Source organism: Brachyistius frenatus, unplaced genomic scaffold (assembly GCF_029030835.1).
Source record: "Brachyistius frenatus isolate BFR_SWC_R1_liver_20210118 unplaced genomic scaffold, ASM2903083v1 Contig_49, whole genome shotgun sequence".
Taxonomy (NCBI): Eukaryota; Metazoa; Chordata; class Actinopteri; family Embiotocidae; genus Brachyistius; species Brachyistius frenatus.
This window is the reverse complement of record NW_027210648.1, coordinates 1,863,522-1,881,647: the sequence shown is the minus strand read 5'-3', so window position 1 is coordinate 1,881,647 and position 18,126 is coordinate 1,863,522. Positions and strand designations below refer to the sequence as shown.

Here is an 18,126-nt window from a genome sequence, read left to right as displayed (position 1 = left end):
ACACAATCCCACGTTAATATGCCACAACACAGCTACCCCGGCGTTCTGTTAAGTAGAGCTTGTGAATGTAAAACACTTCAGGCACCATGTTGGGAAAGAGAACAACATTTGGTTGCATTGTTTTTGTGTCATTTGATCTGGACCATCCAATCAGGCCACACTTTGGCCATCACTGTGATCGCACTGTCATGTTTAAATGTGCTGACACAGAATTCAAGCTATCCCTGAACATAAATATAAAATTTCATTAGGAATGCCAAAAATCAGCCAAATGTGACTGAAATTCAACATATTAATAAGAAAACTGACTTAGCCCGTCATCTTTTATTTTATGTAAAACAAAATGAGATGCAAAGGTTATTCTTGGTTCTTTTAATATTTTGAGATTATGGAGGTGAATTTTACGTCTTTTAACTTTCGATTATTATTATTGGCTTTATTCGCACAACTAAAAAGTCGCCTTCCTAAAATGGTCAACACAACCTGTTGTTTATGTCTCACAGGTGAAACGTCACATTTTCAAGGCGCTCAATCAACCCGACGACACAACAGCGATCACACACATCAGATTAAAAAGACCATCTCTGGAAGAAAGTTGTGGCAGTCCTTAACTAGTTTACAACTATTTCAACTAGTTTACCATGAGTCCAACATGTTAGTGTAACTATGTAGGTTATTAAGTTATAAACAAGATTTGCATTCTTCATAAAAAATCATTAAAAAGTGGAATAAAACATTGGCTATCTATCTTTCAACTATCACTTACAGCTTCCGCTTTTTTCGGTGGTTAGTCTGCAAACATTGTTCACATTAAGGTAGGCTCAGCCCCTCTGAAGGGCCAGCCCATCGGCGACCAGTGGGAGTGCTCATTGCTAAGAGCAATGATGTTGAAGTCGAGCCTTTGTATGAAATGTAGTTCCAACAACGGCAGCATTGGTAGAGTTCGATGAAGCGATACCAACATTTGTAGCAGGAGACTTTTTCAGATAAAAGCTATTTGAAGGTTGTTGTTTTTCTGCGCATGCCTCACAGCCTATTTAAAATAAATCAAACAATACAAACATGCCCTGAACAGTGACGAGTGAACCAAACAGGTTGGATTTTTTTACTTTAACAATTCCACCCCTACGGAAATGGATGCTCGCAACTCGTGTTGATGACGTCATTTAAACAGCTATGGGCGCTCTCTATACGCTAATTTTCCAGTTAAAAAAATATTAGTAACTTCTAGTTGTCCAGTGATCTAGCAAACTAAATATTAACAACCTTTTTCCCATAGATTAATTGTGTTCCTAGTTTGGTACTGCGGGCCAAGCAGGAGGTGATACAACACCTCCAAATCTATCACTAATGCTTAGGCTCACAAATGATATTACCAGCGCAAGGTGGCAACTCCTATTTGGACTTCACTATTAGGAGCTGTCATGTGGTCCATCTTCATATACAGTCTATGGTCCTGACACGTGTACACTAGCTTTTTGAGGACAGCTGGACAGCTGTGGCAGCACAGTGGTGCAGTGGTTAGCATTGTCGCCTCACAGCAAAAAGGTTCAGGGTTCGAATCCGGTCCTGGGCCTCTCTGTGCAGAGTTTGCATGTTCTCCCTGTTCTTGCGTGGGTTCTCTCCAGGTGCTCCGGCTTCCTCCCAACATCCAAAAAACATGCACCTCAGGTTAATTGGTGGTTCTAGAAATTGCCCTTAGGTGTGAATGAGAGTGTGAACGGTCTTTGTTTCCGTCAGTCTCTCTGTGGCCCTGGGAGGGAGGCTGTAGTTCAGACGGTAGAGTGGGTTGAACACTAATCAGAAGGTTGGTGGTTCAGTCCCCAGCTCCTCCTGCCCACATGCCCAAGTGTCCTTGAGCAAGACACTGAACCCTAAATTGCTCCCAATGGTGTACCATCAGTATGTTGTAAGTCGCTTTGGATAAAAGCATCAGCTAAATGAAATGTAATGTAAAGCTAGAAAAAAAAATCTGACATATATTAGCACTCTTCATTTTTACATTAAAACTGAGACACTAAATAAAATGCTCTGAAAGTTAAAGATGACCTACATGTATCACACCTATTTTATTTACCCGATATGAGCAGGAATACGAACATTTTAGACAATAAGCAAAAACCTATATTGAATACGATTCTACATGGATTTTTCCTTCCAGTTTCCGTTGGCTGTTTTAACATTGAACATACATAATGTACTGCTGAGATTATCAGGTTGGAAAAGCTCTGAAGAAAATGGAAGGAGCCGCATGAATCTGAGTTAGATGTTTCCATTGAAGTACTGTAATTACCTTGCATACAGTAGGATGGTATTAGGTTGGATTAAAATGCATGGCTATTGAATGAGAGTGAAGACCACAACGTTTCCTACAGAGGAAGCCATGATATAATTTCCATGAGGCAGTCCCCTGAGAGTCCAGCAAAAACTGAAGGATTTATCCTTTTACATAAAGTCCCTCCACTCAGAAAGGAGTCAAGGAAACCCGTTTGGCTACAGCTGTAGTCGAGCCCAACAAAGAGTTAAGCATTTTAAATTCTACTGTGAAGCTAAACTGTTCTTGAAATTCAGCTGGCAGCCAGCCTCGCTAGTCATCCGTCGATTTGATGTGTGCTTCAAGAATCTGGCCCAAACAGACAAACTGTGAGCCAGGAATCCAAACAAACAGTCTGAGAAACCAAGAACCATCCCTGGCAAGTTAAGTTTACACCTTCTCCCCGGCCCGGTCGTGTCAGGTGGTCTCCACCAGTCCACTTCTATGCTACTGGGATGTTTTAATGTTGACTGAGAAATTAAGCTAAACTCTGTGAGATTGGTTTCCCAATGTTTTACCTTAAAAAGCCTTTGATTCTGTGTCAAATCCTTTTTGGGCACCCCTGACTTGTCCAGCACTTTGAAGTGTTGTTGCTAATGTAGTTTTCATAGGGATGACTGAAAGGTCAATTTGGATGAAAATATTTCTGTCTGTGAAATGACTCGCCTTACTGTCTTCATCATGAAGCTCAGCAGCTCTGTACTGTCAGCGATTTCTTGTGAAAATGAAAAGAGAATTTTTCCATAACTGTTGAGATGATAGAGTTGATCTCCATAAATATACACCTGTTATTATTATTAACAGGAATTATAATGATTATTCTCCTGATATAGGCAATCTACAATCTGCAAATGTAAAATAAGTAAACAATAATATGAATTAAGAAGAGAAATACTGTAAAGCAATTACTAAAAACCTTGGACAGATCACTCAGCTCTTCTAGCATGTAAAAGATGAAGAAAACACTGATGACCCTGACACATATTCTACCTGCAAATGGAAATCTATAGTTTCCATGGTAATTTCTTATTTGGTGGAAAAATACCACTGCCGTGGGCTCTTTAGAAGAACACTTCAATGTAAGAAAATGTTAAAGGAAGATGGTTGCGAGCCAAAGTTGACATTTTTCTCAAGAAAGAACTTCTGTTATCACTACCACAGATTTATTAAAAAAATTAAAAATTAAAATTTAAAAAAACAGCAATATGCCTTTAAATTCACAGATTACAATGAACCTATGACATGCTGTAAAAATATTAAAACCTCGTTGTTGAAATCGGCTCATAAAAAGGTCAATGCTCCATCCGTTTTTGCTAGTTTCAGACCAATGCAGCTATTTTCCCGTCCAGTGCCCCTGTTGCTAAAATATCAACTTTACTTGGGCCCATCTGAGCATCCGTTGGTCTGAAAATGAGGTGCGGGCAGGTGCATTGCTATCGCAGAGCAATTGTGAGATTCCCCAAGAAAAAATAGGTCTTAAATCAATTGCACAGTATTTTACCGTTATTTTAAGGGTGTATTATTAATATAATAATGTCTGCCTCCGTTAGTGGGTTTACGACACACATAATCATATGATTTTTGGTGATGGTGGTGTCTAATAACAAATAACAAGGCCACAGTTTTGTCCAATTTGAACCTCTGAAGAGGAAGAAGCCCTTCTGTCTGCCCTGTATCTCAGACGGCATGAATAAGCGTATCATTACTAGAAGAACAAAAGTGAGCTAATGAAAGCCGAAGAAGGGAAAGGAGCTTCTTGGCCCACCTGTTCAACATTTTCATATTCACTGAAGAAGAGCTCAGGTTCCCATATGAGCACCTTGCCATCTGTTTCAAAAATATATCAAATTTTGGTGTTCAACAACAGTGCATGCTTTGCTAAGCACACACACCTCAGAGCTTACTTGAAGCTCATTTGAATGTCTGCCTGCATCATTTGTGCTATGTCTGTGCTACAGTATTTTACTGCATATTCAAAGTGAGTGTAGGTGATCGAACTCATAGCCTCCATTTAAGTGACAGGTCTGAAAAACTAAAATCACGTCTCCATTAGAATTAAAAACACACAAGCGTGACTGAAGCACTGATCAATCAATGAATTCTATCTTAAATCAATTATAGCGAGGACCATTAGTGCTATCAGGACATGCAAACACAAGTTTGATGTGGCTGTTAAGGGAGTTCACAGCAGCTTATCAGAAATAATGCCAACAAAGCATCAGCTAATCAGAAGATAAAGACAAAGAATGACTGCAGCCCGAACTAATGCACCACATGCATACTTAATAAGCAGCAAAAAGCTCTCCAAGCACATTTCATTATTAACAGGTGTTCATATTTTTCATGAATTCTTTCTTCTGACTTTCAAACCTGCAAATTTTAGTACTTCTTCTGTTGCCAACAAACATTCCTGAATGTTTAAAAAAAAAAAAAGTGGTGTCACATTAGGTCACTTTTGTTTATTGCTTTTCGAAATAAATCTCAGCAGTGGCCAGGACAACTACATCCAGTTTCAGTGGGCACCCTCATCCTTTTATTCATCCACTGTCACGTAACTCAATCTACAAAATGTAAAAACATGCATGTGTAGTGCTTGTCATGGTAATCGGTAATGTGTTAACCATTTAAGAAAGTGGGAACAATTTGACACGTCATCGTGTTTCAGCATCTTTCCTCAACACACTGTTGTCATTGTGTGAATCTTTTGTCCGATTATATAACTCTGTTTTTGTCACAAAAACACATGATTTGTTTTGCTAGGTACCAAGGCTAACTGAATAAATCAAGCATGCATCACAGGACATTTACTGTACGTTACTAGGACAACCTCCTTAGCCAATTTTCTGTGACGCAGATAAATTGAATTGGCAAAGGAATTTGAAGTGTTTTAAACACACTCAATGAAGTCTGAAGAATCGAAACCCTCAGCACATTTCTACCTCTTTTCTCCACATACTCGTCCTATTGTTTGAAGTTTTCACTGTCAAATTTTACAACATTGTTTCTGGCACAGTTCTTCAGGTGTACCTTCAACGCAAGTCAAAGGAAAGCAAACAAACTGTATTTCATATGAATAATTTTTCAAATTTGCAGAACTAATGTAAATAAGTTTCCAACCAGTGCTAGCCGAGACTGTAGCAAAATAGAGATAGCATAATAAAATAAGGGTGCAATCCATCTGATCCATGCACGCTCAGAAGCTCCAATACTGTCAATCAAACTTCAGCAGTAAGTAATTATTTAATCACTGTGTTAATTCTATAAAATTCCAAGATTATAGATAAAAACAATGTTTTGATTGGAAGCTTATTGATGGCTCCCCCCATGCTGAAGGCCAACAAACTAAATTCCAATACTACAACGGGCCTGTACGGTGCACAGCAGGGCCGCACGATTAGTCGTATGACGATCGCAATCTCGATTCATCTGTCCATGTGACCTCATTTCTACATGACAACGGTTCTACCGTTTTTTTCAATAAAGACACCAGCTGCATCGAAATAGGGGCTCCTACGTTCTCCCTCAATAAACGACAACACGGTGCGACAACACGGTGCTACACCACATCAAACAAGAGGGTACCTTTCGTCGTAAGAAAATCGTGACCTCAATTCTAAGCAAGAAAATTCTCATTTTATCCAGAATCATTTAGTCCTGTTTTTTATATTAAAGCTGAATTCTTACTTCCGGTTTCCACATTTAGAAACATTAGAAACAGGAACAGCTCAAACTGTAACACCAGATAGATGAAACCTCCGAGTGGGTGAAGCCTAGTACAGTTTTATTATTGTTTTATGGCGATTTCTTTTGTTGTGTACAATATTAAGTCATTGTGGACCACAACGCATCACACAACCTGTCTTCTGGCCACTTCGTCAAAACTACCACACAAGCCCAGAGGATTCAGCACACATCCAGCGGATGTTACAGTGAAGCTCTGATAGTCAATGAGTTCAAAGCCTCCAATAAATCATGAATCGATTGTGTTGGGAGAAGGTGGAGCGGCCTCGATGTGCTCTTTTTGGGGACAATATAGTAAACTGAACAAAAGCTCCCTATATTACCAGGAAAACACATGATTTGTTTCCCTCATAACCAAAGCTAATTGAATAAATCAAGAATGCATTACGGTAACAGTCGCCGCACGTCACTGGGACAACCCTCTGCCCTTCAGCCAACTTTGGATGACACAAATGCATTGACTCGTCGAAGGGATTTAAACCGTAAGCGACTACAATAAATACAAAAGATAGATTCTAAATTATAACTACAAAAGGAATTTAACTTTTTTTACATTTATAGAATAAACAAACAAAAAAAAGACATTTTATTTGGGGGGAAAGATACATGAAAATGCAATTTTAGACCTTCTGCCAAGGAAACAATAAATACATTTTTCTATTTACTCTTCATGATTAGAGAAATACACAATTTTATTTTGTGTACTTGTGGTAAACAAGCATGGAATTCCACAGCACCATAGTGCATCTGATCTATAGTGCATAGGACTATTTAGGACTAATTTTCAGGTCAATGCCTCAAAATGTTTGAGCTGGACAATATTATAAGCCATGGTAAAGCCTTGAATTGCTTTTATAAAAGGATCTATAAACAATCTATAATTTAGATTTATCTGCTGCTATTGAATTACAAAAGAAAATTTAGAGACAAAAGAATTCAGGTCTGGCTAACTGTCTGCGTAGCACTAACCGCACTACCCATGCTGATGTGTGTCTTGTAACACATGAACAACACACACACACACACACACACACACACACACACACACACACACACACACACACACACACACACACACACACACACACACACACACACACACACAGAGAGAGAGAGCGACACATCAAAGTTGCACAACATCTCTGCAATATTGAAAACAATACCTATCATATTTTTTCATCGTTTTGTTTCTCCGTGTGGAAGAGGTGGAATGGTGAAGAGAAAAAAAAAAAAGGTAGTTACTAAACTTTCACAAAGTTTTGGGAGATCTGCATGTGAGATGGCCCCAATGGGAAGCTAAAATCTGCATTTATTCATTAACTGTCTGCCAGGAAACAATCTAAGCTAAATGATTTTTTTTTTAATTTTTTTTTTATGCTATTAGATAGAAACTATGTTAGTGTTCCTGCAGGCCACTCTGCTCTGATGATGAATATAACGTATTGTTGTGGAAAGCAGGAAAAATGAGGTCAAGTACTTACCCAAATTCTGACACTAAGTGATGGTGGGGACGACAGGATCAGACGCCTGAAAAGAAGCACAGTGCACACATCAGAAATATAAAGACAAACACATAATCATTTCAGGAAAAATAGATGTGGAACAATAAACTGAACTGGTCCGATCTTGGGTTACAGCGTCAGTTTGCCTCCATTGCCTTTCATTCAATTGTTTACTTTAAGAAAGTTGGCATTAAAGTGCAGCTCCAACTCCTCAAGTGAAACACTAACTTTTGACTGCAGGGGATAAATTCAAAAATGATAATTGTGACTGAAATTTCTATTTCGGGTGTTGTGAATGTCCTACATTCTGTTTAGATGCAGGTAAGGGTGGGGGTGGAATGATTTTTGTCTCCAGGGCCCGAAGATGTGTATTTCTCTCGCTGAGAAATGCTTTTGTTCTGATAAATTGACAGTGTCAGTTTCCCACATTGCCACAGTGTGGCATATACTATAGGGAGCAGTAGTGGGAACACAGATGCTACATACGATTGGCGTCAGTCAATGTGACAGTTCTTGTTTTTTCTTTTCTTTTGAGGGAGGGGGGGGGCTATTTTTCTAAATCTGAACTTCCAAGTCGAGGAAGCAGGAAGGAATAGGAATTAATACACCTACACTCCCGTTCTCCCTTTAGAATGGCAAAAATCTCTTTGTACTCGCATCATAATTACTGGTGGGCGCCAGTTTGGGATTGTTATCCATGCCTCCTTCACACTCTTTTTTTTACTTTTTTGCAAGTATAATACAATGTTTTGAGAACATGCAACTGACAACTAGGTCTTTTCTCAACTTCACTTCAGTTTCTTTACGCCGTCTTAATGTTAAGGAACAAGTATTGCTTGAAGTGGCGTTGCTTGTTGTAGCATATGCTCCCTATTTTCAGACGCGCTGTTTGCGGCAGGCGCAGCGCGTTGCCGGGCGCGGTAGGAAAGTAACCAGCCGCCGGGGTGCAGGGGACACGTTCCTCCGGGGAAATGATGTTGATGAACAAGCTCTATTTCGGTGTCTCTTCAAGCCGTCTCACACTTTGATTCTATTCAAAATGCAGTCTCAATTTCTGAGTCATTCCTGTGCGTCTACCTCAAAATCTGTTTTACTTTCCACTTTTAATGAGGAGTTTTACTGTTGAGCTCTGAACACCGATGGACACTTAAATACAATGTTTCTCTTTATTACTGTTAGCTATGTGAACTTAATGTGTTTTCAGTCAATATTTATTGAAACTTTACATCAGAATACATTTTAAATGTTTTAATGAACCAATTTTGATTAAAAATGTTGTATGTGTAACAATAGTTGAATAACCTCGGCAACAAAATTTTCTTTTTGTCCCACCAACCAAAATACTTGCTTATAGTTCAAATCTACAATTGTGCTATTCATCTTTATGCAAAATGTATGAAGAGTATGATTTTCTGTCTGCCATCATAGCAGAGCTCCACTTTCCTTGGTACCGTTTTTCCACATCCATGTGAGAATACTGAACAAAAATCATCATCACCATCATCAGTTATCCAGCAAAAGCAAAAAAAAAATTAAACAATATGTTTTTCACCTTTTTTATTCTAACAATTTATTGACTCAAATCTGGTGAGTCCACATCAGAAAATAAAGAAGTCTCCCAAATATAGAAAATTCAAGTGACCCACTATTTATAGAGCGAACAGACAGGATCCACAGTATACAGAATTGGTCATTAAAAGCTAAATATGTTTTTAAAAAGTGTATTTTCCTTGGTAGTCCTAATTAAACAACGCAAGTATCAACATGTCTGCCAATCAGTCTTCTGATACCACGTCAATACATAAAAAATGAAAGCAATTTAATTTGTTGTTCACAAAGTACTAAAAATCATCAGCCATGATTCTTCGGAAGACTTCAGAGCTCACTGTACTGACCTATTTTCTACTGAGGGTGCAAAACTGTGAAAAATGTTCTTTCCTTTAACACAACCATCAGTTTTCTCCCCCAAGTATCACCATCAAGGCCGGCCAAACCTCTTCTGTTTATATATACACACCGTAACTGTTGTGATATCTGACGATGCAAAGTTGACTGAGAAAGTAACAGCTAACTGGGGACCTTATTAAGTGTTGAGGAAATATGCCTCACTTCCTGTTTGCTTGTCTTGGCATCAGCTTTTAGTTGTGTACCACCACGATGTGCTTCGGATACTTTATTTACACCTTTTTTTTTTACTCAGGGTAGCTTTAGTTAGTGCTAATGTTATATTTCAGCAACTTGGCACCTCAGACAGACAGACAGACAGAATTTAAGAGAATCAAAATTTTAACAACTACCTGACGTAGGAGCAGCGTCAATATCTAACCAGCTGCTGTGACTGTTTTCCTGAGAAGTGGAAGAGCTGAAATCTGCCAATTTAATTGATTTTACAGTCTCTGAGTTAAATATCCAAACCAAAAAACAAAGAGGGTTCGGTATGCTTTGTGTTGAGACATCTGAGGAAATATCCAGCTGAGAAGGAGATGTGATCCTGCCAGAAATCGTGGACAACACGGTTCAGGTTTGCTCATGGGTTTGTGTGTGGCTCTCAGTTGCCAACTCGGTGAGTTTAAAGCAGTATAATGTTGCTAATGCTGCCATTAGCTCTGTACCTGTAAAACAGCAGTAGGCAAACAGCAGCTGTGCCAAATCTGCCCCTGCAGCAAAAAATATTTTAATTTTTCCATGATTTTATATAAAGTAAATTTATTTAAATATGAATAATAAAATTCTGTTTCTAGTAGCATATTTCTGCCACTTATTTTTACAATGGTATTTTTTTGTTTTAATGAAGGAACACAAGCTCTATGGTCTATGGAAACTACATTTCCCATCATGCTTTGGAAGCTGTCATTTCAGTGATTCTGCTTTGGGCTACAACTCAAAACCTTTTCAGCCTATATTTTTAAACATTTTCAATGTCCAATGATCACTGATTTACTGTGATACTGAAGAAACCTGAAGATTCTCAGGTAAATTGAGGGACGCCGTTATTCTATGATTTCTAAGCCGATTTAAGTTGATTTATTCATAGGAAATGATATCCTAAGAAAACATAAGTCCCACTAAGTTGAAAAATTTTCATCATATTTGTTCAGGCTCGACTGAGCTATGACTCAGAAAAGAAGTACCATTTTAGAAGCAAATTATAGCAATCAGTGCTCAGGGTTTTCAGGTAACACTTAATTTCCTCCATGAGCTGTGTGTTACGGCCACTGTGCAACATCAAAAAACGTCAGTTAAAAAAAAAAAAAAAGGTTAAACTACAGTAACTGTCTTCCTGTTGTATTTGGAACACCGGCATGCACCTGTCACCCTCGATATCTGGCTCACTCGATGCTCCACACTTCAACTCTCCTAGTTTGAAAACCTCTGGCTTAGCAAAGCTGTAATGTGACCAATAATTTAAAGAGAGACCAGCCATGGCCAAAACCTCAAACTAAATATGATTTTATTGCTATGGGTGGACGGAAGTCCCATAAAGCCTGTATCCATTCTGAAAGCACTGTAACTGACAGGCACAATCAAACCTGGACACCTTCACAAATGGTCAGGCTTCTTTGTTTGATAGTAAAATCAAACGAAGTAATTTCAACCAATGCCACATTCTATGATAACGGGCTGAAGTATTTTCAGTCATGTAGATCAAGGAAAAGGAGCTAAATACTGAAATTACCAAGCCATTAAATGTTCAGAGTAATTTTCTATAAAACACAACTAATCCTCCAAGTACATTAGACCATTAGCACAATTCTAAAGACCCACAATCTGTCAAAGAAATGTAATTTAGCTCCTGAAAATGACTTTATTCATCAGGTTATGATGGATGGGATTTCAAAAAGACTAAAGAATAGTATACATGCGTCACAACCTTCAAGCCTTCATCTTCCTGCTGCACACGGGATCATTCTGCTATTTGTATGGGCTATATGTGATGTGTTTGAATATGCTTGATGCCTTTTTTTTTTTATAACAGCTGACCCAAACATTCTTGTCATACAGATCTGGAGATGTGAGGAGTGCTGGGTCTGTTTCCCCTGTAGACGCAAGCTTTCTGAGTGCTCCTACAATAGACAGCTTGATTGGGCCTTAATGTTTACAGCCTGAAAAGGCAGACCAATGCAATGAAAAATACATATCTCTGTAAACACCTTGGCCTTTTCCCTAGGCTTTATGGTGTATTTATAACCCCGTCTTCACAGCATCGCAACAAATTGAAAGGCATGTTCAGATGAAATTAGTGCATGTTACCTTTTTCTGAACGAGGCACCGCTCAGTACCGGTGGGCTTACAGGAATCTGCCTGAGGGCAGACTTGAGTGCAGGGAATACCCTCGACAGGAAACAAGTGGCTCAAATGCTGTATAGCCGCCCTGGTAACCATTCATGAGAGCTTCACCTGGACCAAGAACGCAGCCATTTAGAGTCTTTGAAAGTCAAGAGTTTGAATTTTTGATTTTGACAGTGTAACAGCTTGCAACTCTACTTCCTGTTTCTGCTTTGACTGTATTTGCTATATCTGTGCAGACTCACGTTTTTCCTGTGCAACTAGAGATCATTAGTGGGCTGAACTGTCAGCTTATTTGCAGTCATTATGGCTCTATAACCGCTCATCCGTGTTGCCCAGTGGGACACCACTTACTTAAATATTGGCAATAAAGCTGCAGAGTGAGGGGAGCTTTATCGGCCGTTCCTGGTTCTAGAAGTAAAAGTAAAGCTGTCCTGGTTGAATCATTGGTACAAAGGAAGTACAAGTGTGTTCGAAAATATCTGAATCTTTCATAAAATACATAAGTCTGTGTACAAAACATATGCTATTGGACAAAAACTATGACTCTCAAGGTGTATTTTGGTCAGAAACATCCCATCACAGGGCTTGAAATCCAGTTCACATCAGTCACTAACAGTAGTTGTTATAGAGACACATCTTTATTAAAACAATTCAACAGGAAAATTACTTTTCCTGTCAAAATTCTATTGATTGACATTTTCATTTACTACATTTTGGTCACCGAACCGTCGTGGTGTCCTCCAACATTTCTCCTCTTCAGCTTCAGTCACATTCAGACAGACCATCTCTCATCGCTATCTTTGCTTTGTGAAATTTACTGTGTTTTCTGGAACTCTCCAGAGTCTGTCATTCCTCACCTGTCCACCGGTTGCCTCCACTGAGTTCCATCTGTCCTCTCCTTACCTGTCGGTTTAATGTTGCCCTGTTATCCTGGTCCAACCTCTCCCGTTCCAAATTTCATGGGAATCATGAAATATTTGTCATGGTGGTGCTGAAGGAGATTTAATCTTAGAGCACCATGAATATGTGTTCCAAAATTCAGGGCAATGTTTGTTGGATTTTATGGACGGACCAGCAAACCTGCATTTCCATCTCTACAACCAAGCTTCCAGTATGGCTACAAACCCTCACATCCCTAATGAAACATCACAGCAGTAATGCACAGAATAAATGACAAATGTGAAATTTTCATCATATTATCACAATTCTGACTGATTAATGTTTGCACCCTTTGGAAAACAGACTAGTTTGACGTATCTAAAGATACTGAACAGATACTTTTCCCTCTTTGTCTAAAAAAAAAACATGAGCTTTCTCTACCAACCAACAAAGCTTCATGTACCATACGGGCAACACACTGGAAAAAATTTAATATAGTTGCAACTGCTGTTGTCTCATAAAGACATTTATTAAAAACCAAATTTTTACAAATAACTATTTTTCATTGAGATATAGTTACTACACGGGTTGCCATCCAACTGCATAATATGCAAGAAATATGCCCAAGGCTTATTTCTCAATGCTCTAATCATCAGCAGAAAAACTGTAAAATTCACAAAGACTAGAGCTCTAGGCTAACAAGTGCAATCCCTGAAAGGTGGCAAAACAAATCTAGGGCTTTGGTTTGTATGGTTCTTCTACAACAAATGAAAGTTGGGCCAGTGCAGGGATTTAAGAGATTAGAGGATGCTTCGAATGTACGGGATCTGTCTGTCTGACATTAACACAAGTGACCTCAAACCTAAAACGTAAGGTACCTCTTACCCTTAGCTTAAACCCACCTGCCTGCAACCTAAAAAAGCAAGCAGGGAGCGGAAGTAACAAGCGAGCCATGTATAGTGAAAAGGCTATGAATCAATGCCGAGGGTGGTTGCGCTGTGTTACTTGATCCAAAAGGCACGCAACAGTACTAACAATTAGATAATCCATTAACAAAGTCGATTCTGGGGCAACTCACTAAAACCCAGATCATATCCTTTTACCTCTTATGTATTATATCTGCCATGATAATAGTGCAAGTAAATGCAAATATGGACAGAAAATAAGCTTTTTTTCTTTAAGTTGTGACAGACTCAGACCAACAGTATGGAGACGTCCCCACCGACTCTTCCCATACACTTGTAATAGCATTAGCAGTGCTTTAAAGTCTAAATCTTACTGCATTAGTGCTTCTATCAGTACCATCAATAAATGGTTTCCATTAACTTAAGCCTTGGCATTGTATTTTTGTTTGTTTGTTTGTTTGTTTCACTCCCACTGAATGAATGGGTCAATGAAATGTATGAAAATTCTTAAAAATCTTGATATGTTAGCAGACCAGAATATTAAAATGAGCTTTGAAAAACACCTGCAAATGTTCAATGGCATAAGATTTTAAAACTCGCGCATCCTAAAATTTCTGCATGGTGAGTCCAGTATGGTAAAAGTTTGGGAAATTCTGTGGTTATGGCAATTAAGGTGTAGTTAGGTTTAGACATGCAAAAAAAAATAAGAAATCAGGAAGGGGGCAAACACTTTTTCACACCATGTATCTGTCCATTTATTTTCCTTCAACCGCTTCGTCACTCTGTGCACATTACTGACGATTACCAAAAAACTCTGTGTAAATGTTTTGATAAAAGCATCAATAACCTTCCTTTAAATATCATCACCATATTGATATTGAGGTCAGAAATATTATGATATTTGGTTTTGTTCATATCGCCTAGCTCTACTTCAAAGTCCAATCTTCACTCATTACATATGTTTTCATGGGTCCAGTATCTTTCAGTAGGAGACGCCCACATGCTACATATTTCCACTCAGTACTGATACCTCAGAGCCTCAAATCTCTGCATTGTCAAAGCAAACAAGACTTCAATTGTTAACATGCTTTTTGGCTAGAGAGCTTCCTTTGCTTCAAACAGGCAGCTTGAGCAGAGGAAACCCCATCTGCAACAGATGTGGCCTGAATTCAAAGCACCACTATTACATCTATTAACATGAATGAGCCCAAATCAAGGGTTCAAATCACAAGGCACCTGGATATGTTTGCCTAATCCCTTCACGTTACAGAGACACCACAAGATGACCTCACGCATAACAAATATCCCGTCACGCCTGCAAACACAGCCTGCTTATCACATGAACAGAAAATCATAGCCTTGATGCATGGGAACATGGGAGCGGGTGTGAGGTTGTGTGAAGACTGGGTCCGAGGTGTAATACTGCCAGCCGAGACAGTGACTTCCAGCCAAAAGAATGATTTGGGTCAGTAGGTAATTGCATTCCTGGACCACAGGGGACTTGTTGGCAATTAATCCTGCCAATGAGCCACATGAAATATGCACAGGAGACGGATAAATGCCCGACTGTTAGCGTAGCTCTTTCAAAGAGTGATAGGGTAAAATCCCTGCTGCTGACACCACAGTCTCAGTTACAATGACACAATAAGATTTTGAATTGCTTTGTGCCTGATGTAGTGGAAAAATAGAACTCCTGCCAGGAAACTAAGCATCACATGAACCTACCAAACACTGGCACTAATCCCAAGAATTCTCTCCAAAACTCTTACCCTGAAACATCCCTTTTTCCCAACAACTTCATCAATGTTTATCTGTCAGAAGCATCCCAAGCCTACTGTTCCTTCTTTTATCTTCATCAACACCAAGAGAAACCGCTGACAGGTTGAAAGTTAAATTCAAAATGGCAGAAAAAAGGCAGGAAAATAGATTTAAAATACTTCAGTGTTATTTACATTCTATTTTTATTTTACATTTTCTTCATTATAGCTACAATTACAATCTCACTCACATTTTAAAAACTAAAGGCAACTCTGAGACTCAAGACATGTTAAGTACAAAAATAGTACAAAAAAAATAATCACAATTTTAGCACCATTGGTAGAAGACGGGAATACATGTTTTGGATGTATTTTGATTGGTTTCACTACCAGGGTTCTCCTTATTATCATAAACGCCCGTGTTTTTTCACAGCACCTATTTGCTTCATTAAAAGCTATATTTCACCAATGTTTTGGTGATCAATGTTTTATGGCAAACAGTGCATTTTTTTTTAAAATAACTATTGTCATAATAATAGTCCAAAAATATGTGAAAATACCACAGCACCTAAACCATCCAGAAACAAGGTGGAACCCCTGACTACATGTCGTTGGTATTTAAAAGTAAAACTGAAATCCTTCATCCTTTTGTCGTTCTAATCTGATTTATGTTTTGCAGTTTAAATGTTTGGGCACATCATTAATAGCTCTGTGTTTTGCCAACAACATGCTTCAGTAATTTGACGGTCTTTAGAGGCTGGCATCTGTCACTGCATTGCCAAGCAAGTGTATCAGTCACTTTGTGTAAAGTGTCCCATTAGCCTCAAGCTTCTGTCTAATCTGAGATTAATCATTTAGTGGCATCTGATCCTAAATGATAGGGGCAGAGAGAAAATGCCACTTCTGGCACACAATCACTCCACTGTGTGGAGAAATGACAATGTATAAGATTAATGGTAACCAGAAGCTTGACAAACAGTAAAGAGAATGTTTTCCCACAGTAGGGGTACAAAGAGGATGGCTGATGAGAACAGGACGAAACACTCAGTCAAATTTTTGAAACTTTTCTGGGAACCTTTTCAGGAGCGTTACCATCAATTCAGCAGAGAGCAAACAGAAGTCCTACTTTTGGTATCTTGGCTGTCGATTATGCCTCGCAAAAAGTCCCTGCTCCTGGGAAAATCCCTTCTGAAAACTGAAACTGAGGAAGAATGAACTATTACTAATATCAGTAATGGGAATTTAAAGAGAAAGGCTGAAAACAACAAGCAAGAGAGATAAATCTGAAACTGTTTTGGTTAACTGATTCAATGGAGGCATGTAGCATGTTAAAGCAGAAAGAAATACTAAAACTAGAATTACCGCATCGCAGTCGTATGCTTCCGCCAACCAGTCAGGTTGTAGTTTACTTCCATATCTGTCCGGACTCATAATATATGTAGTGAAGAGTTTGAAGGAATCCTATGTGTTCACATGCTTGGCCACTAAAGATGATTCACAGTCGATATAGATATTGCTGCAAAGAGGCCACAAAAGCATTGAGTAATGGACAGAAAAGGATTTTCCAAAACATGTTGATGCCACAGGGAAGTTGACCTTTGACCTTTTGGATATTAGAACATCATCACTTCACTATTTTATCCTATTAGTGAGGTCACAGTTACCTCTGACCCTCAAAATCTAATCAGTTCATCTTTGAGTTTGTAATAACACATTTGAAGAAATTTCATCAATCCATTCCTTAGAGATACACGAGTGGGACAGATGTGAGAACTCAGAGACCTTTACCATTGACCTTTCATCCCAAACATCTAATCATTTAATCACAGACAGTGAACATTTGTACCAAATCTTAACAAAGTATTTTAAGGTTTTCTTGAGAGATCACATTTACAAGGATGGGACAGATGTGAGGTGATAATGACCTTGACCTTTGACCCACCCCCCAACTTCTATTTAGTTCATCCTTCTGGAAAACTGATCATTTTTGCCAAATTTTGAAGAAATTCTCCAAAGGCTTTCCTGATATAATGCTTTTATGAGAATTGGACAGAGGTATTGGAGGAACTTGAGGTCACAGTGACCTTGAAAACTATGGACCAAGTAAATGTTTGTGCCAAGTCTGAAGAATTTCTCTCAAGGTGTTCTTGAGATATTGCATTCATCAGAACAGGACGGACGGACATCGGACAAACAGACAACCCAAAAACATATTACCTCCAGCTATTGCTGCCGCCATTGCCGAGGCATAAAAATACCCAAAAATTCTAAGCAGATCTTTGACTCTTCAGACACACGGCCCTTTCCTTTCAGCTTGTCAAAGCTGTAGTTCAAGTTCAGGAGTTTCCTACATGCCTTAAAGACTTTGAAGACTTTTAAGGGCGTTTCTGATCCGTAATTAGCAGCAGGATCATGTAAATGAATGTAAAACGTGAAATCAAAATCCATCAATATTTGACTTACTTTTAACAGAGTGGGAACATCTTAAACTGAACTAAGTTTGTTTCATTTTGTTAGGACACAAAATAGGGTTTTCTAATTGATTGATAAGATAGGGTTTTTTTCAGTCCATATTTAATGGTATTTATAAGGAAATCAAATCGTTCAAACCATAATTTAACACAGAGACCACAAGCTTTAGGAGCAGACAAGAGTTCACTGGCGAGGATAATCACGACATCAAGCAGTAGGTGCGGGTCTATTTTCCTTTCATTTTTTTTTTTACTGGGAAAGGGAAC

General features: G+C 38.7%; 1 protein-coding gene across 4 annotated transcripts in view; it reads right to left on the bottom strand.

Moving 5' to 3' along the window:
• Nucleotides 1-18,126, bottom strand: part of lpp (LIM domain containing preferred translocation partner in lipoma) — a 152,925-nt gene that overhangs the window by 122,758 nt on the left and 12,041 nt on the right. For 2 of the 4 annotated variants that reach the window (XM_069704064.1, XM_069704065.1), the window contains one exon: nt 7,219-7,582. In XM_069704064.1, the coding sequence (XP_069560165.1) occupies nt 7,219-7,235 (17 nt within the window). In that variant the 5' untranslated portion in view covers nt 7,236-7,582. The remainder of the gene's footprint in view (nt 1-7,218; nt 7,583-18,126) is intronic. The other 2 variants (XM_069704066.1, XM_069704067.1) reach the window with 1 other exon arrangement.